The 24,316-nt window shown below is 42.4% G+C and overlaps 1 protein-coding gene across 4 annotated transcripts in view; it reads right to left on the minus strand.

The window, feature by feature from the left end:
* LOC136875813 (sodium-coupled monocarboxylate transporter 1) overlaps nt 1-23,904 on the minus strand; it is a 145,743-nt gene extending 121,839 nt beyond the window's left edge. Inside the window, exons 1-2 of one of the 4 annotated variants that reach the window (XM_068228142.1) lie at nt 23,847-23,904; nt 19,583-20,106 (exon numbers count right to left, since the gene is read on the minus strand). In XM_068228142.1, coding sequence (XP_068084243.1) covers nt 19,583-19,788 — 206 coding nt within the window. In that variant the 5' untranslated portion in view covers nt 19,789-20,106; nt 23,847-23,904. Of the gene's footprint in view, nt 1-19,582; nt 20,107-23,797 lie in introns of all 4 variants that reach the window. The other 3 variants (XM_068228144.1, XM_067149425.2, XM_068228143.1) reach the window with 3 other exon arrangements.
* Nucleotides 23,905-24,316: the final 412 nt, after the last annotated feature.

Here is a 24,316-nt window from a genome sequence, read left to right on the forward strand (position 1 = left end):
TTTACGGCCCTGTCTCCAGTGCGTTCACCTTGAGTTTGGCCTTTCATGGCCCTATTGCTCGCGCGCTTGTCTTGGGCTGTCCGGCAGTTTCTTTGTATATGGCTCTGTTGGCCGCATGAATAGCACCTACGGTTATCCTTTTGCATCACCGGGCAGCGTGCACCTTCTCGGCAGTTCACCTATATGTGCCCTTTCCGGCCGCAACGATAACACGTTCTGTTATCACCTGCCCCGTATTTGATCGCGTTCGTATCATGCGCACTGCTTCGCGTACCTCGGTTCCCTTATCTCTTTGTTTCTTTCCACAGTCACGTTCAGTGTGCTCTGGCTTCCAACAATAGCGGCATTTTAGCTTACTTGTTGCGCTTCCTGCATTTGTGTTGGAATTAGTGGTCTGTGCGGTGTGAGCCTCCTGTGTTTCTGTGGCCTTCTTTATTACAATTGTAGCAGACCACCCTAACACTAGCTTACGTTGGCTTTGTATGCCACTTTGGTGCTGCTCTTTGCTCCTGTTCCGGCCTTTCCTTGCCAAACCCTGAGTTAATTTGAGTTGTAAGCTATCCCGTGCCTTCTTTGACGATATCACGGCTTCTTTCTGTCGTGCAATGACGACCGCCTTTTCAAACGTGATGGCCCTATATTATTGTACTCTCGCTTGTATTCGAGGGTTGGCTAACCCTTGCACGAAACTAGCTACACAGATTTTCTTGGTAATGTTTCAATTGCACGTCGTGATCTTCTTCCAACTCGCCTTCAAGGATTGCGTCTCGGAAAGAGGCTGACAATGTCTCTGCCTTTTGTGCCCAATTCGCAACTGTTTCTCAAGGGCTCTGCGCCGTTTGGAACATTTGACATATATACAAATATAATGTGCCCGATGTCCATAGTATTCCGTTGATGCCTGCTTAGCTTACTGCCAATTAATTGTGTCACGACTGGCCAATAATTTATCCCGGGCCTTGCCCGTAATCTTTGTTAATATGTACTTAAAAATAATCCTTGTTCCTCATCTTTAATCATGCAAACATCAGCATCTACATTCGTCACAAACTCACGTAATCTGTCTTGCTGACTGCCATCAAACTTTCGTCCAATCAAGCGATGTCTTTCTGCTACTGTTATATAAGGCCCACTGATACTTTCGGATTCTGCAACCTCGAGCATCTCAATTCCTTGGTCTGCTGGTACTGAACTCACTTGTCGTGCCATTTAAATTAATGTTCAGCTTATGTCTTCACTGCTTCCCACTGTTGGGCTGGATGAGTAGTCTGCTGTAGGGCTGCTTCGTCCACCGGATAGGGTCACCCACTGACAGACTGCTACCTCTTTGCCGGACTGGTTTAGTAGACTGCGGTAGTGATACTCCTTTTCTACGATGAGCGGCACTCGAAACGAAAGCTACACGGTAGCACAATTTGCACAATCTTCTGCGAATCCGCTGTTCTCTCACGGACAAACCGCGGTTTTATCTCGTTATTCCGGCGAGGTCACTCTGTTCGAAATTCGAACTCATGACCCCACGCCTGACACCTAAAAGTAGGTCTGTCGTGACCTACCTGTCCTGTGAGACGTTCTAGTGGTTGGTCCACGACCGATAAAGTTGATATATTGTCGTTCCTGCCGAGCGATCCCGTAGGGAGGTGATTAGGTACGTACGTGCCCCGGAACTCCCGAAATAAAAATATGAAGTACAAAACTACTGTCTATTATTAAGTAGACGATGACAAATGGACTATATGCAATTTATATACACACTTTCACTATGCTGGCCTGACAGGAGCTTGCTCACTAGCCTACTACTCTGCTTTGAATTCGAAATCTGCCTTGCGGCACCTTACGTACAACTGTGTCCAGTTCACTGTCAAGATCCTCTCTGCCATCTTGAATTCGGGTTTTATCTACCATCAGTCAAGCAAAAGTCAGTCCCTTCCCACCACCTTAGGGGTTGGGTTTTGGGTGTTTCCGAGCCATTTGTCCTGCTAAGCTCTGCCTTGTATGGTCCTCTGAATACTAACATCTCTATCTTTTACTCTGCACTTTTGTTTCTCTGTCTTGGCTGGAAAGTCACTGCACTGGGGATACTGGCTTTGATCCCTTTGTCAGCCGAAGCCGCGTGCACTTGCGCGGTCTACTTAAACAATGGTTTGCCAATAATCAACATCCATGCTCGTAAACATATGAAGCAAGCTCGTCGCATGACTAAGGCTCTTTCTCACCCTAGTTTACTGGAATATTTCTCCTTCATTCTAATCCATAAAATATATTCGAATCACATTACAAGGTATCCGTTATTACAAATTAATGTTCTTAGACTGGCTTGTTCCTATCCCGATACTCTGGGGTAGAGTCCCGGCTGCCGCTTGTCTGACAGTCCACCGGTCCGAAACTTGGGGAGGTCGGTACACACGAGAGTTATTCTGGGTTTTGTTTCTTTAAACTTAATTTGAAAATCATAAACATTTGTTTTCTGCTGCCGAGCCAAGCCAGTTCACAGGAGAAGCAGTACGCGTGGTTTACAAAGGAGAGAACTAATTAGCTTGTACCGGTTCGCAAAAAGGAATCATGACGATTTCTTAAAGTTTCTCTGAACTGCGAACAGCGAATCAAGTGGAAGTACCGACAGATTTACTGCGGCTCAAGAGGGAAGAATATTCTGAACATGGTGGGTCCGATTGTTGGACATTGACTCAGAGAAACGAGTGCCTTAATGCGAAAAATAAAATGCTATGTTGTAAGGTGTGCCAATATTTTAAAGTTTAGTACCCGAAAGACAGATGGAAGTGAACATTTGTTCACAGTGGGACAATAGTAAATACAGTACCTGTGGAAGAGAAGAAGACGATCTGGAGATATGAGTAAGGTGTGAGATTCAGTTTCGTAGGTGGATGCAGAAAACGGAAACACGACGCATCAAAGGTTGCTAATAGAAAGCAACAAGGAACTTAAAATGGTGCCATAAGTTGTAATAGGGACGCCATTTTAGCCCCATGGTAGCGGCAACGAATGGCAACAGTAAAGCATCACTGTCTAATGGTTCTGATAATAGGTGGCCATGATTCACTGAGATTCTGATCATTCTGTAGGGATATTGTTCTATTTTTCTTTATACAGGCAAAAACATCCACTCTTTGGAACAAGACATTATGACCCTGTGTTAAAGCACGATCAAATTGGTTTTCCTTGGCAACCGTAGAGAGGTGTTTGAACTTCGGCAAATAGTTGAATTTTATTTGTGCTCATTTTGTGACATAACCTCAAGGATTTGCTTACAGTCGTGTGCAGTGTGGTGTGAGTGGCATGGCTGAGCACAGTGCAGGTGTTGAATCGCCTGATCCTTCTCAACTACTGATTGAAAAGGAAATAGAAATCTCTACGAATGCTCATGACTCACTACCTAATAATTCTCAAATATCCAATTCTTCTTCTCGAAATATGGCTGGACTCAGTGATCAAAACCGCTCTGATTTAACTCCCCCCGTTGTTCCAGAAACGTATCCAAGTACACATCATGGTCCATATCTATATATATAAAATAAGAGTTTTGTCTCTACATTGCTCAGAATTTGAAAAGAATGGTATTTCTATATCGGTCATGTCCATAGTAACAAGGAAATGCACTGTTTACTTTTCCGTAATTTCTGTCTGTCTGTCTGTCTGTCTGTCTGTCTGTCTGTCTGTCTGTCTGTCTGTCTGTCTGTCTGTCTGTCTGTCTGTCTGTCTGTTTGTCTGTCTGTCTGTCTGTCTGTCTGTATGTATGTATGTATGTACACGCATCACTAGAAAACGGCTAAAGAGAATGTACCGAAAATCGGTACGCAAAGTCGGGGAATAAGTCGCTACAATTTAAGCCATAAACAATTTTACTCACGCTGAATTAAATGTAAGTTTAGGGGAAGGCCTAAAATTTAATTCTCAAATATTTATATTATTAATGGTCGTATCGATAAATATTACATGACCAAGGTTGTATAGAACTAAATTTCTGATAATTTACGTTTTATTCAGTTTTACCGTACCGACTATGACGAGTGGTATTTCAGAGTCCGAAGAAAACTAAATGTGAAGGCCTATAATATCGAAAGCGTATAACATTGATTGAATATTGTTTGTTGTAATGTTATTTGACTCTTATGCCGAGTCTCAACTTCAATAGATGGGATTACTGCTGCATACCGAGTATAATAGCCTGACTGAATATTGGCGGGAAATAACTGGGAAGTTAGAAAACTCTATTCTATAGCATGCCATTCCACTGTTTCAAACATTTTCTGGTACGTAACACACTGGTTCTTCATAGTATTCCAGTTGTTCGATCCCTACTCTGACGCGCTGTCTTGAATGAACAGTGTGGAAACTTAACACAGAGGCTGACTTAGTAGTAGTAGTAGTAGTAGTAGTAGTAGTAGTATGGCCTGGTCTAGAATAGCAATTTAGGCCTATTCCAAATTATAGCACCACAATTCACGAAATAACTCAAAATTCAACCCTGAAAAGAGTCGTTTCTTAAGAGAAGCTTCTTCCACTTCACGTTTATTAAATTCTTCATTCATTTCTTGCCTCTGGCTTGGAGGAAAAATTTGCGTCCAAGTCAGATAGATTTTTCCGCCGCCAGTGTAGTGAACTGATATTTTCCGACTCATCGGGTATTCCTAGGAAACAGATTAGCAAAAAGGGCATAATTTTTGCCATAGGAGTCTCCACAATTCGACCCCCTCTCCGCCGAAAAAGGACGAGGAGTGTTCACGAATCACGGCTGGCTGCGGCTTGGTCATTCCAGCTCTGGAACTTTGGACTGTTAGATCGGCAGCGTAGTCCTGTTCCTAAATGATAAAATACCGGGCGAGTTGGCCGTGCGCGTAGAGGCACGCGGCTGTGAGCTAGCATCCGGGAGATAGTAGGTTCGAATCCCACTATCGGCAGCCCTGAAAATGGTTTTCCGTGGTTTCCCATTTTCACACCAGGCAAATGCTGGGGCTGTACCTTAATTAAGGCCACGGCCACTTCCTTCTAACTCCTAGGCCTTTCCTATCCCATCGTCGCCATAAGACCTATCTGTGTCGGCGCGACGTAAAGCCCCTAGCAAAAAATGATAAAATGTGTGATGTTTCATTTGATTGAGTATTTCATATGAAAGCATTGCTTTTAATCACGCCACTCCTACTGATATCATTGTAATGTATGTTCATTTCAGTTGGGTAAACCACTAAGACAGTCTTTATGAGGATGTAAAAAGGCAGGTGGAGAGTGAGTGTCTACCATTATCGTGAAAACTCCCCAACCTGATTGTGACTGATGGTCTGCAAGCGGGTCTACTATTACAGTGAAAATTCCCTAATTCAGTCTTCATATGAGAAAATATGTTTGGTGACTTCCGCGTCGCATTTGTAGGGTAACGTTAAGAGCTATGCAATTTAATAAAATCTTGCTACCCTAGAATTCCGTATACAATGTAGAATTTCGTAGCGAAGCACGGGTACATCAGCTGGTCTTGTATATGATGAATCCACCACTCCATAAAATATTGGTCATTTGCAGCCGATGGCTTTGGGGCGCATTCTCCATGAAAATAATTAAAATGCGAAATCCATTACCCGAAAAGGACGTAATCGACTTCAGGTTGAATTCCCATATGTTGTGCAAGCTAATGACTTCTTAAATAATCCTATTCTAACTGCTATTAAAGCCAAAGCATTTATACCAAGTTCAAACAGTGTGGGCATCATCCGTGATGTTGAAAAACTTTCACAGACTTCGAAATTCTAAAAAACTTAAAATCAATAATCCCGGTCAAATCCATACAACGCCTCAATCGTCGTGTAACACAACATGGTTGTACAGAATATACACCTACGGACCCCATTAAAGTGGTATTTCGCGGACAGTCGCTACCTCAACATGTTTCATTGTATATGGTAAGGTTTATATGCAAGCTGAACCGATTGTTTTTGCCCCTAAAATATGTCGAAAGTGCCAAAGGTATGGCCACAGAGACAAGAATTGTCGAGCCAATACCACCAGATGTGGACACTGCTCACTCTCCTATTCTACCGACGACTGTACAGAATCATTCTTTAAATGTGTTCATTGTCGAGGCCCCCATATAACTGGAAATTCAGCATGTCCCGGACAACATCAGCTTCAGATTATGAAAATCATGAGTAATGAGAATTTATCCTTTAATGAAGCCCTTTCTAAGCTTCAACCCCAAAGTTTTTCTCCTGAACGACATCCGCAACACTTTTCCCCTGTACCTAGGGCTACATCTCCCACGTTAGGAGAACAGTCACGAAAACGTAAATTTACTAAAATTGTTACACATCAACCTAGGCCTGTACCTATACCAGGCTATGACCACGCTGGATATTTCAATCTAATCCGTGTCCCCCAGGCACCAGTTTCTCAATCCTCTTCTATGCCGTCCACCTCCATTTCAATAGACCCATCTGCACCTCCCGCTTTGGGAGCTCGAAATATACCAGAGGGTGTGTCACACCCACCTTCCTTTGACAACGTCCAACGGCAACGTTTCCATATAAAAATGACATCAATCATAAACTTACACATCTAAGTGACAGCCTACATAGTATGTTCTTTGATGATCACCTCACACACTGGAACGCCAGGAGCGTGAACTAACATTAACTATACAACAAACATCCCCTCAGGTCATAGCTCTACCAGAAACGTGGTTCTGGCCGCGTCATCATTTTTATGTTCAAGATTACACTATCGAGCGACATGATGGAGGAGGATTCGGGGGAGTGGCACTCCTGGTTCATATCACCCGTTACATATTACTAATCAGATCCCTAATACATTCAGTGCTGGTATCATTTACCACAATGTATACATTATCAATAGTTATTGTCCTCCGGATATTTATATTTCAGAAAGGCAACGGCCGAACTATTTCTCCCAGATTGAGAATGTATCGGATATCTAAATTCTCACTATACGATGTAGGGTTGTGACTCAGACACGCCAAAAGGCACCCACCTCCTACCTCGTACCATCATGATGGCTCTCCTACACGAGTGGCTCCCCCTGGATCCCCTCCCAGTGCATTGGATCTCGCCTTCTGTCGCAGTTCTATGGCACCGCTAACAGGTTGGCATACCTTAGTAGATACATATACAAGTGATCATTTCCACATCATTATTACGTATGGCCTAAGCAGACCGGACCCGTCTATGACTGCCTCCAGAAATATTCGTACTGTGCATTAGCTTACAAATGTTGATGCAACAACCTTCAGTCAATGTATAGAGACTCAACTCCGTTTAATACCGTGTAATATATTAACGTATGATTTCCTTATTGCGCTATATCAATACCCCTGTAAGGTCGTTAATACCCCTCATTCACGGCAACTTGTCGTCTGTGATGGTGAGAAAATGAATGCCACCAAATTATACAAAAGCGTAAAAGATTATTCCGACTTTATCGAAAACAGTTATCGCCTCACAACTATTTCACTTTAAGAAACCATATTGCTTACTCCAGACGAGTCTTTAATGTCAAGCGACGAGAAGCGTCTCTAACAACATCCACCCCGGTAACGCAACTCTGGAATGCTGTCCGATCGCTTACACGTATTTCCCATCATGCAGCATCTGCGACAATACCACCTACTGTGCTCTCACACCGAGCTATGTAGTACCTGCTACTAACTATTCACATAGTGCTTCCAATAGTTATTCTTCTGTGTTATTACAAACCATTACACTCCATGAACTAGAAGCAGACTTACCTAATTCTTCTCACCCGGCCCTGATTATATAGCCTACACAATGATTCATTTGTTACCTCCGGAAGCAAAAAAGGTGCTTATTAATTATTATAACAACGTATTGTCTACACTCACTACGCTCCAACAATGGAACGACATTTTCCTTGTGCCCATGATGTAAGTACAATGGTGTGTCACTGCGCAGTGACGTCACCCTGGTAGCAAAGCAAGGAAGGCGGTAACATTTCTCGCTCTGTGAAGAGGGCGCGTCGTTCAAAATGTATTCGTTTGCAATCGAGAGACCACTAATATGTCATTCATATTCTAAGTATTTTACTCTTACATTCAAGTAATGAATGCCTTACACATAAACGTTATAGCTCTAGCAGTTTATAATGTTTGACATTTTCTTAGACGTTTCTCTCAGAGTATATTATCTCATTTTCTTCCTATTTAACCGTTTTAAACGAATACAAGATCTCGTATGCGCTAAGGTTAAAATCACTTCTCGAGGAATTTTCACCGTTGGCGGTAATTGTTCATGGTTCTCTCCATTAGTTTGTCAAATATGTGGGGTTCCCCGCAAAGATAGTTACGGTGAAGGTCATTACATTTTTTCTCCGGTATATTTGTAACTTCCAGTAACTCGTAACTGGAACTCATTAAATTTCCTCTTGAGACACATTGAAACCAGTTTGTTTGTTTGAGAGTGAATGTCGCAACTTATGAGCGAGGCCACCTCGTGGTTGGATTCACATGCACTTCAACTTGCAACATCCAAATGCTCAACTATGAGCTTCACCCATCGACGTAATTATAACCTAAACTCTCTTACTTTCGATGCCTGTTGTATCCCTATCTGTAAACAATACAAATACCTTGGCTTAAATTTAGACCATAAATTAACCTGGACTCACCATATTAAACATTTACGTAATAATTCTACTACATATTTAAAAGTCCTCAGAACTGTAACACGCCGAAACTGGGGAGCGGACCCTGTGACAACTCTTTCCTTATTTGAAGCCACCCTCCGTTCCTACATGAATTATGGTGCACCTGTCCTTGATATTCCTCCGACCACTGATTTAGCGCACCTCAGTACGATACAATTCAGCTCTCTATGAATCTGCCTCGGAGCTCTTTCAACAACGCCCACTAATGCTTTACATGTGGAATATGGAGACACACCTCTGAAATTACGAAGACTCATGTTAAGTAACAAATTCCTTTTAAAGAAATTTGCCATTATAGGTAACCCCCTCATTTGAAAATTACAACTTCTGTATGAATATTACACCATGCCACATAATCGTACACATAAAATAACGGTACTCTACTACGCATATGTTGTTTTACATGGATTCCGTGATTCTCTTTGGCGAACGCATACCCACCATATTACACATGTTCCTACGCCTGCTTCATTCATCGTCCTAATATTATCTTACCCACTTCTTCTAATTACCCCCTAGCTCAACATAAACAATGGTCACTAGTACCACTACAGAAGAGATTACGTGTTACCACTTTCAAAAGTGATATTGATATATACACAGATAGCTCCAAGTCAGAGAATGGAGTTGGAGCGGCGTTTTACGTCACTCAAACCCAGTTTTCCCAATAATTTAGATTACCTGACACCTTTTCCATTTATTATTCTGAACGTTTTGCGATACGCCAAGCCCTTATTTATATTAAACAACACGCTTTTGCAAAAGCAACCATTTACACTGACGCTATGAGCGTCTTCCTCCTCCTTCTCATTCAATTGATATCTTTAAAGTAAAACATGTTATCTATACACTGGACCGCTCAGGTGTATATCTCACGCTCGCTTGGGTGCCAGCGCATAATGGCATCCATGGAAATGAACAGGCAGATACTTATGCGACGCAAGCAGCACGACTTCCACCCTCTCGCCTTTCATATAGCTATTCTCCCCCTGCCCCCAAGGCCCATCATGAATGGCAAACAGAATGGTACAATACTTCAAAATACAAAGGACAATCGTACTATCAACTGTAACCGCTTATTCCTCCAAAACCTTTGTTTATGACAGGCCAGTACTCCCGAGGACATATTACCAATATTATCCGTCTACGTTTTAACCATGTACTTACACCTCACTACAAATACCAATTTCATCTGACCTCTAAGGCCTTTTGTGAATGTGGTAACCCCGAAGGAGACGCCAATATAATTCAGCACGACAAAGTTTTTCACACCGCCTTGTACAGCTCAAACTGTCTTTGCCCACCAGTATTTCTTGTATACTCTATAACCTGACGCCTAATTTAATTACTACAATTAACACATTCCTTTGTTACCTGCGTAACAATTTTTCCCTCTTGGGAAATATTTTCGAACTAGCCTCATGGCTGTGGAAAAACTGTGTTCTTAGAAGTGGTTCGCCGCTTCTTTATTTCTTCTTTTCAAAACTTATTGCTGGAAACTTCACCGCTGGAACGGTTATTCGTTGCCCAGTTGACTGTATGCACGTCCTATCTGTGCCTGACTGAATTCTCCTGCACTCTAGTGGCGTAGGTATGTACTACCTCGCGAGCTACGTTACCACACAGGCGCTTACCCTCTGTGCGCATGTGATCGTTGGGGCCGTGACTGCGGAATCTTGGGAAGTCGCCATTGCTGTTTGGTGACAAGGAAGAGATGGACGCGTGTGGCTTCTCTCTCCCTAAGGAGATGATTTCTCCGAAAATGTTCGAGCCTAGTTAAGGTTACATACGTAGGGCTTTTGCCCTAGTGAATTCTGCAAGTTGTTTTGGTTTATTATTCCTCGTCTGGAATTTGTATGTTATGTTTTTCTTCCAAGTAAGTAAGTAGCATATACTACCGAAGCCGTCCTCACAACTTCATTTGGATGAAACTGTAAGTGTTGTTACAACTAAACCTTTACTGATTTTTGGTGAAAGACCTGAAAATTTTCCTATGTGAAGAAAGTGTGTGCGACACTATATAACTGGCGTCATCTAAAAACTAAGTCTTGCCTTGTGGAATTTCAAATTTTCGGCTTGTTAATTGGAACTTATAGCATGTGTAATTATGTCTGTTAAATTGGGGCTTGCGTACTGTGTGAAAGAACGTTTTGGATTCTTCGAAATCGTAATTGGGTAATCTAGTGTTTATTAAAGGCTTTTCTAGGCCTAAAAGTTTTGTGCTAAAAGGCTATTATTTTACTGGAATAATTTAACAAGCGAGTCGCTTCAGGGATGTGGGTGTTACGTGTACAGTGTGTCCCGGTACCTTGCTTTCTTGCTTCTCTGTTTAATTTTTATTTTATTTTTTACTTAATTTTATTCTTCCTTTTGGGTTTTTGGGTTATTTTCTGCGCCTGTTTTCTTGGTCCTTTGTTAAGTTTCGCCTATTGTCGTTTGCGGCCTGTGATTTGCCCCTTTCTTCCCTTGACCCATTGTTGGTCGTTGCCATGGGAATGCTAATGTTGTTGATGTTGTTGTGATGGTATTGATGATTTGTTTTTGATGTGCCCGTGATGAATTCTGCCTTGTGCGCGGATTACCTTGGTCCATTTAATTTTTTCTTGGAGATTTTAATTTTGCCTTCTGCTCATTTTTCCTCCCGGTGTTTCTGAGCTTATTATTATTATTATTTTAATTTCGTGAAAAGTGCACGTAATACCTACCCATCCTTGCAGGGGGTCGTTTGACACATCCTAAAAAGGGGTTTTCTGTATCAATATTAAAAACTGTTTTTGTCAAGGTTGTTTCTCACGGTTGAAAGGGTGTTAAAAAAAACTTTGGTACTGTACAAAGAAAACTTTTGGTTGTAAGAAAACTTGAGAGTTGATGAGGGGTTTCATAAATCTACATTATCTTACTAAGTCCTTTAAGAACTAAATAATTATTTTCTTTATAAACGGTCGACCGTAGGGTTTTGGTTTGAATTTAAACATTTTTAAATATTTAATTTTATTATTTTCCAGCGAGGATATTTCTTCCTATTTGTTTATTACTTAATTATGCTGATTAAATATCTTTGTTCCCCAAGATGTTGGTGTTTTCCTTTAAAAGGGGTGATAATTTGATATGACCAGGTGTATTTTATCCGCTCCTTTGGGGGCCCTGTTTTATTTTCTGATGGTAAGTGCCTTTTTCCTTTTATTGGTCTTTGTCTAGCACGTTTCCACCTATCTGAACCGTGGCTTTGGTACACGGTCAGACCCTTGGTGCTGTCACTTGGGGTAATTATGCCTTTAATTGCTCTAAGTGCCACACCTTGATGACTCCAACCTCACTTCATAAATCTATAAACTATTAATCCTTCAATTATTCGTGATTGTGCATACAACATAATTGTTTTTCTGGTGACTATCCACCAATTATGATATGTTTCACACTAGATTTTGGAGCTGCCCGCTACGCGTCTGTTACCCATCGTATCACATACAGTTATTATCTTTTATCACGTCAATAGTTCGTATCCGTTACACAGACCCCATTATTTTGTGCATAAAACACTGGTCTACATTATCCCAAGATATGTGACTGGGCGAAAATTAAAGGGAAGTCAGAAAACTTTTCACGAAGGAGAAGAAGAAAACACGATCAACAACAGGTTCGTTGAGTCTCATACTCCTGTTATGTTCGTTAATGCGAGTACACATCGTTCTCGAAGTGTGAGGGAACTCTCTAGGCAAACTGTCTTTAGTTGGTCGCAGGAGTTGTGTAATCTTAACTCAAGTTACAGTTACAGTTCGTATATTGTACCTAGTAATACAATCCGTCGTGTTACGTATGTGAGGTAGGTAAGCAGTTCCTCCTACATCCTTTTTCTCAACAGTCGTCCGATTATGCGTCGGTTTCATAACCGTAGAGATCAAAGCTTCGCTCTAACCGTTGCTCTCAAAGGTGGTTCTCAAGCCGTTAATTTCCTCTTGTAGAGCAGACACTTCACAAGTCCTGGTAGTTGGAGTCGTAAGGATACCATGCTTCAAGGCAGGGTAATGGTCAGAATATGCGTGGAGTTATCTATTGGTGTGTGCTGGCTTACGATAAGCGCTGTGTCCTAAAGATCCATCCTCTTTTTTGGTGACGAGAATATCTGAAAATTGTATTTTTCTGTCAGATTCCAGAAACAACGGAAGGGTGCTGGCGATTAACGTCATCCAGGAAATGACCAGTGATGGGTCGTGTTTCCGTTTTCTGTTTTCTGCTGATGAAGAAAGGCAAGGTACCTTTCGAAACGCGCGTGGAGTGTGTACACATAGTTTATTACCCGGCATAATCCCAAAATATACTTCTTGAATAGTTATAAAAAGCAAAGCAAAGCCATCTCCGTACAGGCAATGAAGGCCCTTGGAGGGGTGGAAGGTAAAGTCTTCCACTATTCTTAACCTGGCACTTCATGAGGTCGAGTGATTAGCTCTAAGCCCCGCCGTCTTTGCCCCCAGGAATTAATCTGGTACTCATTTTTGGTGTAGGCTGAGTAAACGTCAAGGCCATGTGCTGCTCCGGCCTGAATAGTTATACTTTCTGTGAAAGTCTAAATGATAATGTTAGAAATAAAATGAGTTTCTACTGGTATTGTATAGGCAACTATAATGACTCATTAAATAAAAGAAATACTAAATGCAAAATTTCCTCATGTCTGCAACATTCAAATATTTTGAGACATTTGAAGTTTTTGTATATTTCACTAAGTAATAGTGCCTATATCCAACGCTAGATAGTAGCACAGAGAGTATGTCAAATCCATATTTCATAATTAACAGAAGAAAAATGATTAAATGCGTGTACAGGATAATGTTCTGTGTGCGACGAACAGAAAGGGGCGTTTGTATTGCTGTGCGCCAGGCACTTAAATGTCTCGCTGCGCCTTTAAAAATGGCGGAAGATGGAAAATCATACCACTAATTCATCCGCAATGGTCAGGGGTAGAGTTCCGATGACACTGCCGTCGCCGTCATACATTTCGACCAGCACCTCACCTTCCGCCCTATTTCCTTCACCGCCACCCGTGCTCGCCTGGCACGCGGTGGAGTGTGAATTCCTACCTCCTCCCCCTCACTTACAAGACCTTTGTTCGACCCCCTGTCATCTGGAGAGCCGCGGCCCACTCCCACTCCAATGTTTTCCGCCCCGTCCTATCCATTGAACGTCGTACCGTCCGCCAGGCGCTCCGCCTTCCATTCACCTCTCACACTTCACCCTGACCGTGTATCACCTGTTTCGTTCCCTCCCACCCGCCCTAAGTTGGTGACTACGCAAAGACCATGACGGGAACGCTAGAACCATTTCCCACCTGCCCTTACTCACGGCACTTGCGATAAGCGTGGGGGTCCAGGATGGCATCCTATCTCTTTCTGTATTCAACTTACTCAGCTCAAGTATATTACTGACTTATTCTTGTTTATTTTTCGATCATTATACTATTACATAATATTGTACTTGTTCAATAATAACAATTAAAAAAGTAAAAACTAACAAAATGTGTGTATAGGGGCTATCTGTTACTGAGCATGTTCATGTATTACAAATCAAATTATTATTACCTTTATTACTGTTATTATTATTATTATTATTATTAACCTAATTATGTGTATGAACTTATATTTAAAAAAACTGTTATCCGTTGTTCTATTATTATACCCTTGTGTTAATAAAATTACAAGAAAAAAGAAAAAACAAAAATTAGAAAAGAAATAAAATAAAAATAAGAAAAATAAAAAATAGAAAAATCCCAAACACACCTCCCTTTTCCTCACTTCAAATTCCCATCTTCGTAATGCCCTTGCTCTTTCCGCAACCCACCGAAACTCCATGCCAGGGTGAAGACGTAACTTTCAAGGCGGCTCCCCCTCCCCGTCAGGGAGGGGAATGAAAACTTAGAGAAAAAAATACGTCGAAGTCGAAAAATCGAGAAGTCGGTAGATGCAGAGTGGGCCGCGGCCCATAAGTGGCCACGGCTGGTCCGTGGTCCAACAGCTCTGCATTGTGACCGGCGAACCGAGCAGAGGTGGGGTGGCCGCGGCTCTACGCCTCTTCATTCGTGAGACGGGACAGGTCTGGCCCCTACCGTCGGCTGTTCTGAGAATGGTTTCCTATTCTCCTGCACTAAGGCGAATGCCGGGACAGTTCCTAGTATAGGTAACGACAGCCACCCCTCCCCCTTCACCTTCACCGTGCATCTCCTTCAGCATAACAAATCTCCCGGCCTGAGAGACGGCGTCACCGTCTAAGAGGCCCGCCTCCCCCTTCAGGGGAGGAATGAAAACATTTCATCTGTAAGTCTAAATATTAGATAAAATATGCCTAAAGCTCAGACCCAGATAGTCATGCTACTCACCACCTGATAATGACAATGAGGCCTAGTGATTGTTTCAATCGCACAAACACATTCACCGACACAAGGACGAGACAGCAGCTACAGCCAGTGTGACGGTGGGCGGAGTGCACGTCACCGCGCTCGGTAGAGGAGTGACTTGGTTAGGTCTACGGCCTCAGCGACTCATTTACAGTGTAAACAACAGTTTTCTCATCCCTATGTCTTTATTATTATTATTATTATTGTACCGGGCGGTACACCTCCACGCCGCGAATTCAAATATTGCGCCTGTTGAAATCCCTCTACAGGAGGAAGCCTGAACTTTAACAAACCGTATTAACTCAATGGTTCCTCGGAAGATGTCACTACTGTAAATTTGGTAATCTTGAAGTGTTCTGAACTGTGTCTATTTTGATTTGTGTTTGTTTGCTCCGTATCAAGAAGTTTGAACATTCTCTAACAGATGTCGCCACCCCAAACTATGGTATCACACTCTGGTGCAATGGAATGAACTTTCTTGAAGAAATATTGTATTCCTAAGTTTTATTTTTACTAAATTTTGTTCTGTGGTTTGTGGGTTGGCAATATAATCCTTTCCTTCCGCCAGTTTTGAAATTAGCCAATCATAAATTTCTGTAATTAATTTTCCACCAATAAGGTGTTTCTTCATCGTCTGGTGTATCAGTTTTTGCTGTCGGCCAATAAAAGTTTGTGGGCGGGTTGTTATCATTCATGAAAGGTCTCGAATGTTCCACGACGGTATATAAACTGCTGATTTTCTTGTCTCGGGGCCACTTCAGTAACATCTTTCCCAGTGTGTGAACATATATAGCAGGGGGCGGGAAGCGCCTCTTTCTCCAAGCAGCAGTTCATCTAGAAGGTAATGGCCTGTTACATCTTCATTTCTTGCTAGCTCAGCAGTTTAACTCTCGGGGAGGGTTCGAGACCTTTAGTATGTAAACTACCCTTTTGAAATGTAAATTCTTTTCTGTCTATCTATAAATTACAAATCTGTAAAGCGGGGATAGAGAGTGCTTCACCCTCTCGAACTCCCCTTCATTTTGAATTTGAGGTGACTATGTTTTCGTAACCGTTTTTCTCTTCCTTCTTAAAGTCTTAAACTTATTTGCCAACTAGTCACCTCCCTAGTATGGGATTAGCCCCTGTATAACTGGCCGAGTGCCACCTAGTTTTTAAGAAGTTTCATGTAGGAGTGCAAGCTACGCCTCCAGTCAATTTGATTTTTTGGGCCATTTAATTAACCCAGAGTTTGTTTTCTTCATGTGAAGGCCCTGTAGGTTGGGTACAAGATACCCCTGTTTCACTGTATGTGTGCCTTAAGGGCAGTTAGGAATGAAGTTTGTTGTAGCCTTTGATAGGCTTGCAAAATTGAGAGCGGGTCTGCTCTTTTCCTCTTAACATTGTAATTAGGAGCAAGTGCTCCTCGTACTTAGGGGTTTTCTGCCCTTCAGCCATTGTGGTGGTGAGCTGAGAACTCAGAAATTAATCTTGGGGCTCGAAGCCCAAATCTTGTAACAATTGTAATTTCTTGACTTGTTTTCCTGCTACTTGGTACCTGTTACTCTGTTGTTGTTATCTGTTGATTTTGAAAAGAAAATATAACCTTTGTTAAAGTTTTAAATTAACTTTACTTTTGTAGTTGAGACCTATTCCAGCCCGCACCTTCTTTCACCTCTAACTCCGTAACAATTATTATTATTATTATTATTATTATTATTATTATTATTATTATTATTATTATTTGATTTTCTTCGCACCGACACAGATAGGTGCTATGGTGACGATGGGATAGGAAAGGGATAGGAGTGTGGAGGAAGCGGCTGTGACCTTAATTAAGGTACAGCCGCAGCATTTGCCTGGTGTGAAAATGGGAAACCACGGAAAACCATCTTCAGGGCTGCCGATAGTGGGATTCGAACCTACTATCTCCCGGATACAAGCTCACAGCCGCACGCCTCTACGCGCACGGCCAACTCGCCCGGTCCTCCGCAGTTTAACCCGAGGTAAAGGTCCGAATCTTTAACTATGTAACCAACTTTTCTAAGATTTAAATCTTCTTTCGGCTAAAACTTCGTAAACGCTTTAACTGTAAATCGGGGATAGAAAGTGAATTACCCTCTTGAGCTCCCCTTCATCTTGGTTTGAGGTGACTACATTTATAACGGTTTTTCTTTCTATAATGTGGTAAATTACTTCCTATACGAGTCACTTCAGTAGTTTGGGAATAGCCCCTGTTTCACCGGCCTAGTGCCCTATCTTGGAGCACCGTACGCCTCCATTCAATTTGTGTTTGGGGCCATTTACATAAACTGTTCTTTTCCGCAAAATCCCTGTAGGTTGGGTACTAGAATCCCCTGTATAACAGTACTTTTCAATGTGTACCTTGATGGGCGAGTGATTGTAATTTTCTGATATTCCCTTGAATAGGCTAGAAGAAACTGAGAGCCTGTTTGCTCTTTTTCAATTTTGTGATTGTAACGAGTGCCTCTGGAAGGCTAGATGTTGTATTTTGGGAGCAAGGGCTCCATGAATTAGGGGGACTTCCGCCCTTGAGTAAATTTGTGCTCCTTGTAAATTGGAGCTTGTAGCTCAGGAAATGTAAAGCTAGGGGCTTAAAGTCCGAGGTGTTAAGGTTCTGAATCTTGGATTTTTTTTTGTCAATCTTGTCTAATGTTTGCTACTTGTACCTGTAAAAATTGTTAAATTTTGAGTTCTGAAAATATAACCTTCAGTTCAAGCTTTTAATTAATTTTGACATTGTAGTTAGGCCCATTCACCCCAGCACCTCTTTCTGCTCCACAATTTCAACATACATCATGAATCACATGAAATGATGAATGAATAAAAGCTCTTCTCACCCGGTCACGGATAGCCACCAACAGAGGAGAGAGCATTCATTAGTGAATCAGTGAAGGAATTAAATGAATTGATGAATGCTCTCAGCCTACCGCTGCTAAGGAGAGCGCATTTCATTCTGTATGACTGACTCACTGACTACGACGCGCAGGTCGCCTATGGACGTCAAATCAAAAGACCAGCATCTGGCAAGCCGAACTTGTCCTCAGACACTCCCGGCAATAAAAGCCATTTCACGTCTTCACACACTGACTGACTGACTGACTGACTGACTGACTGAATGAAAGGACTAAATTCCTCCATGAGCAAAGAAGAAGAAGAAGAATAGAAGGCACGGATAACCACCAACTAGAGAAAGAGAGTAATATAATAATACTGTACAATATATATATCAGCAAGGCACACGCAGACATCTGAATATTTATATCTGTCAATCGGGGACAGTAACATATGGAACAAGGAGTCTAAAGAATTATTTGTTTAAATATACAACGAACTTCTATTTCTTAATCTGTTTTCCCTCCAGGGTTGGTTTTTCCCTCGGACTCAGCGAGGGATCCACCTCCACCTCCTCAAGGGCAGTGTCCTGGAACTGCAGACTCTGGGTCGGGGATACAACTGGGGATAATTACCAGTACCTCGCCCAGGCTGCCTCACCTGCCATGCTGAACAGAGGCCTTGCGGGGGGATGGGAAGATTGGAAGGGATAGACAAGAAAGAAGGAAGGAAGCGGCCCTGGCCTTATGTTATGTACCATCCCGGCATTTGCCTGCAGGAAAAGTGGGAAACCACGGAAAACCACTTCCAGGATGGCTGAGGTGGGAATCGAACCCACATCTACTCAGTTGAGCTCCCGAGGCTGAGTAGACCTCGTTCCAGCCCTCGTACCACTTTTCAAATTTCGTGGCAGAGCCGGGAATCGAACCCGGGCCTCCGGGGGTGGCAGCTAATCACGCTAACCACTACACCACAGAGGCGGACTCCACTTTTATATTTTGAATATTCCACATATCTCCTATGTATATAGCCCCTTAAAGTCAGCTTTAGTCCGCCTCTCTGGTGTAGAGGTTAGTGTGATTAGCTGCCACCCACGGAGCTCCGGGTTCGATTCCCGGACTATGCCACGAAATTTGAAAAGTTGTACGAGGGCTGGGACGGGGTCCGTTCAGCCTCGGGAGGTCAACTGAGAGGAGGTGGGTTCGATTCCCACCGCAGCCATCCTAGAAGTGGTTTTTCGTGGTTTCCCACTTCTCCTCCAGGCAAATGCCGGGATGGTACCTAACTTAAGGCCACGGCCGCTTCCTTGTCTCTTCCTTGTCCATCCCTTCCAATCTTTTCACCCCCCCGCAAGGCCCCTGTTAAGCGTAGCAGGTGAGGCCACCTGGATGAGGTACTGGTCATCCTCCCCAGTTGTATCCCCCGCGACCCAGAGTCTGAACCTCCAAGACACTGCCTTTGAGGCGGTAGAGGTCGGATCCCTCGCTGAGTCCGAGGGAAAACCCAACCCTGCAGGGTAAGCAGATTAAGAAAGAAAGAAAGTCAGCATTGCTACTTGGACCCTTGCGTGAATAAATAAGAAATCTTAAACAAAATGACTGATTTATCTATTAAATTACAAATAGTTTAGTAATGTCTGTACGTTATCAATAAATATGAATGAAGTGAATTTCTTACCTGGCTATAAGAGACATGGCAACAGGAAATGTGTTCATGGTTCTTCCGCCCATGAGGTAGTCATCAGCCGTCACCTTGCCGGAGAAGAAGCCATAGTAAACTCCGATAGCTGCGCTCATCAACAGCATCAGCACAAACACCACATAGTCCACTATTCCAAATCTCTGGAGCGACACTCCCAACTCCTGCACACTCGGCGAATCCATGATGATACACTGTCTTTACTTTAAGAGAACTGTACGCTTCGAGTTATGACGTCTCTATGCGTGTACCATGTTCATAGTCTGAGGCGACGAATACACGTAGAACGGCTTTTATTCCTACTTTACACACACCGCGCTTTGTTCGACAATGAGTCCTTCAGGAAAAGAGAATAGATTAATTTATTCTTGGTTATGTAGTGTGATATAACAGGTCCAGACTTATCTTCTGTTTAGACAGTGCTATCGCCTGGGTTATTTACTTCTCCTGACCCTTAGAAATGCCCTGTAATGGCGCTACCGTTATAGTGCAGCTGGTTTCACCTACGAAGCAAAACACAGAAGGAAATGGTTATTCATTAAATTGAGTTTCATTCTTTCAGTATATTTGTGACTTGTTGGGGCAATAGCTCAAACTTATTGAGAATGTTTAACAAGTTTCAATGAAGTGAATAAAACAGCGCGTGTCGTTCTGCAACCACCACTCGTTTCGTTAGTCGACTGCAGCTGCCCATGAATAAACACTGATAGATTCCAGTCTGCTCTTGCGGTTTATTTATAATCATAGCAAAGTTTCTACGCTAAGACTTAGTACGAAAAGCATGGCAGTAGTTTTCTGATCTTCCTCGCGTACCGATACGTATTACAAGTAATGTAGTTTCAATACGCTAGAAGCTCCAAGATAACTGATCCGCCAACGGCCAAGATGATTCGAACCTACCAACCATTAGGCGATCTCGTAATTCTTTTAATATATCCCGAGAAATCTTATCAATCCCAGCTGCCTTCTTAGCTTACAACTTTTATACTTTTTGTAAATGTCTTTATTATCATACTTAAATTTTAGTTTGCCAGATGTTCTCCTTAGATTTTTATTACAGTTCAGAGAAGTGAGGGCGGCCCAAAAGCTAACATAATTCAGCGTTTCGTTATTATGACTACAGAAGAGTTCTGTAACTGCAAGCGTACGTATCCTGATACCAAAGAAAGAATTGCTTCATACAAGTCTCAGTGTCCATTGCCAGCTTACCTCTCGATGGATGATTTTCCATGTCCCCACCCTGCCAGCAATAGGAGTGCCGCTCCTAGCAGGGGAAGGCTGAGTCATCTAGCAGAGCAAATGGTCCGCCGTGGACAGTAACCAGAGTTACGCATTGACTTGTTTACGCGTGCGTTTACTGTTCTTTGCGTTGAGTTTGTTGTGAATTTCCGATAATATTTTAAGGCTTTTCTTTTCTATTTGGATTGTCGTGAAGGCCTCTAATTGCTCCCATCATTGCCAGAGAAATGAATTAAACCGTATAAGGCTCGCATTAATATTCTTATATATTCTCTGCAATTATCTATGGTAGATACAATAGAGGATAGAATAGCACGAAAAGCATGCGATGTGCAACAATTCCAGTCTTCTTCTTGTCATTATATTCAAATAATGCAATGTATATAAACTTTCACAACATGCAACCAGTTGTTTATTACGCATCTGGTGGTGTGCGATGTTCGCTGGTGTTCAAAGTAGCTTTATGCGGGGTGGAGCTACGACTGCCGCCACTACGTAACGAAATAGCAGGCTGCTTGCCTCAACGAAACAACAAGCAGTCGACTAGGGCTGTCAGAACTACTAAAATACCTTCTTAAGTATTCCGGTTTTTCTCTTCTAATGTTCGGTGCTTTTAGTGGTACTACACCGGAGAAGCCCTGCGGATGCAAACGGTATGGCGGTGCGGACAATTCCTAAATAATTATGTTTGTTTATTTTCACTGATGTATAGTCTATGAATGTGGACAAGTCAGTCTTTCACACATTTCATGCAGTTATTTTTGCTTGTGGTGAGGCGACCCTTGACACTGGTCATATATAAAGAGCCCTATCTGACCTTTCGTGCCCGCAATTAGTGAAACGGAGGAACAAAGTTTCCGAAAGAAAACTACTCAATATGTCGGTGGTTGTCTCAAGAGGAAATCCCTCAAACTTGCCACGAGCTGGTGTCAGGTATCAGGCCTACCAGTTTAAAAACCTTGGCTGCAATTCCAATAATTGCAATATCTGCAAACAGCCACTCGCGCGGGGCTGAGCTGCAGCTCGTCATCCCGTACTGTTATTAACAAATGTGTTTTAACTCTTTTATTTGAGAATAACGTAGAATAATTGTAAATTAACAAGAGTATGGCACGTAATTCGAACTGTAACTAAGATGTGTGGGGGAAACAAGAATATGAACTGCAGTGACATGTCAGTGTTAAACTGCTGCTCAAAGCAACGCCCTCGAGAGGAATACAAACAAACTCGCATTAATTTAACTGAACATTGAAACAATAATTTGCCTTTAAGAACTGAACCTATTCTGCAATATTCTATCCAGAGAGGAGGTTGGGAGCAGTGCGCTGGTAATGCTCGGACTCCCCAACGCCGCCCCCCCCCCTCATCACGGAACACGTCCGACTCGTTGGCTGAATGGTCAGCGTACTGGCCTTAGGTTCAGAGGGTCCCGGGTTCGATTCCCGGCCGGGTCGTGGATTTTAACCTTAATTGGTTAATTCCAATGGCCCGGGGGCTGGGTGTTTGTGCTGTCCCCAACATCCCTGCAACTCACACACCACACATAACACTATCCTCCACCACAATAACACGCAGTTACCTACACATGGCAGATGCCACCCACCCTCATCGGAGGGTCTGCCTTACACGTGCTGCACTCGGCTAGAAATAGCCACAGGAAATTAAAAAAGAAAATCACGGAACACAATTTCATTAAGATTTTCCCATCTTGTTCAGCACATAACACATACCAGTGCTCTTTTGCAACCTGTACCCCTTAAACTGCGGTCGCTGTGTAGAGGCCAGCCCCACGAGTCCCACACATCCTGGTTCCAAGAATCGATCATGCCATACCTCGATACGTGTTTGCGCCCCGCTGAAGTCCACCACGTTTCACACACACACCAAGAAATTTTGCTAGTAATTTCGAAACTGCTATAACACTGCGAACTGGCCAATAAGAGCGCACTCTCCATAAGTATAGCTGCGGAAGTGCTGCCATCAGGTAAGATTTGTAGTAAATATGACAATTGATTTGCAATTGTTTTTGCGTAAATGGAGCGAAAAATTGTTGTTCGAATTGCGTGAACACATGGTCAATTGGAAATGTTTGATAAATTTCCAAGTTATTCGAACTCATTTAAGAAAAGCCTGCGTAAACAACTGATAGGGAATCTGCCCCCTGGATGACTGCCTGTCCGACCTTCCTTCGTCAATTACCGCCCTTTTCCGACCGTACGGTAATTACGTATGGAGGTCTCTGGTAACGACTGATGTGACGTCACTTGCGTCAGACATTTTGTCGAGTCACGTTACACAGATTTTCCGATCATAAGATATATTCATGTCAAAATGGCCGCAAGCAACTGCACTCGCTTTATAAAGTTCTCAGACGACACTAATCAAACATTACACTACAACTAACATTGTATTGGTCGTGTGTTTGACGCTGAGTTTTATTGTAGACAACTGGACAGGATTTACGAATACCTCACGTGCCATACTGAACTGTACGGTGTATGGAGCAAATTAACTGCACTCAAATAAAAGAAAGGGAGCATTACGTAATCGGAAATAAATAACCCACTATTTGCCTGGGTACGACATTCGAAAATACACTGACTTGTGGGCATATTTTCAATGTGTACGCCTTCACAAGAAATACTCGCTATGGTCTATAACTTTTGTTACAATCACGTTTTAAACAATCAATTACTTAAGTATTTTTGAGAGAGTAGCAAAATGTATCTGCTCTATTGGCGTTAACGAGTTGCTCGCTGACAATCTTGTTGTTTCCACCTTAAAGTAACAGCATTGCTCTATTTCCTTTAAAACATCTCGAAGCTCAGCGCACTTGGATTGTTCACTACTTAGAGTTAGAGATGACAGAAATACGAAAGCTCTATCATAAAGTGGATATTTTCTTATATTCTACCCTTTCCTTCCCCTAAGTGGCGACCCTCCCCTAGCCTTTACCTCACTTCGTACTCAAAGTCTTCATCGACACTTTCACCAACACACTCACGTGAGAATTAAGATGCGAACACTACGCTTGTCGGATATTTGACTTCATTCTTGTCTGCATCTCCACAAGGACGTTCCGCTTGCCATTTATGGCTGTTAAATATCAAATCCTACAACAAATGTATCTCGTCATACAAATTAATTCAAGTGACAAATACAATGAGCTGTATTTGTGTCAGTGTAATCTTAGCTGATAAATTATGCCTCCACAGAACAGAAATTACTGGTTTCTAAGGTCTAGGTCAGAGCATTACGGTTTATAGTATAAACTGAAGTGACTGGCTGAATTTCAGTGCCAAAATAGGAATAATCCGTCCACAGAAATATATTCTGATAGGAGAGAGATATAAGAATGATGTAACCTCGTTTATGATCTTGAGAGTGTGTTCCTTGAAAAAGTTCTGAATGTCACCTGATTTAACACGTTCCTTGTAGGAAGATTTCATAAAGTTCTAGAGAAGGATTGTGTTT

Source organism: Anabrus simplex, chromosome 6 (assembly GCF_040414725.1).
Source record: "Anabrus simplex isolate iqAnaSimp1 chromosome 6, ASM4041472v1, whole genome shotgun sequence".
Lineage (NCBI taxonomy): Eukaryota > Metazoa > Arthropoda > Insecta > Orthoptera > Tettigoniidae > Anabrus > Anabrus simplex.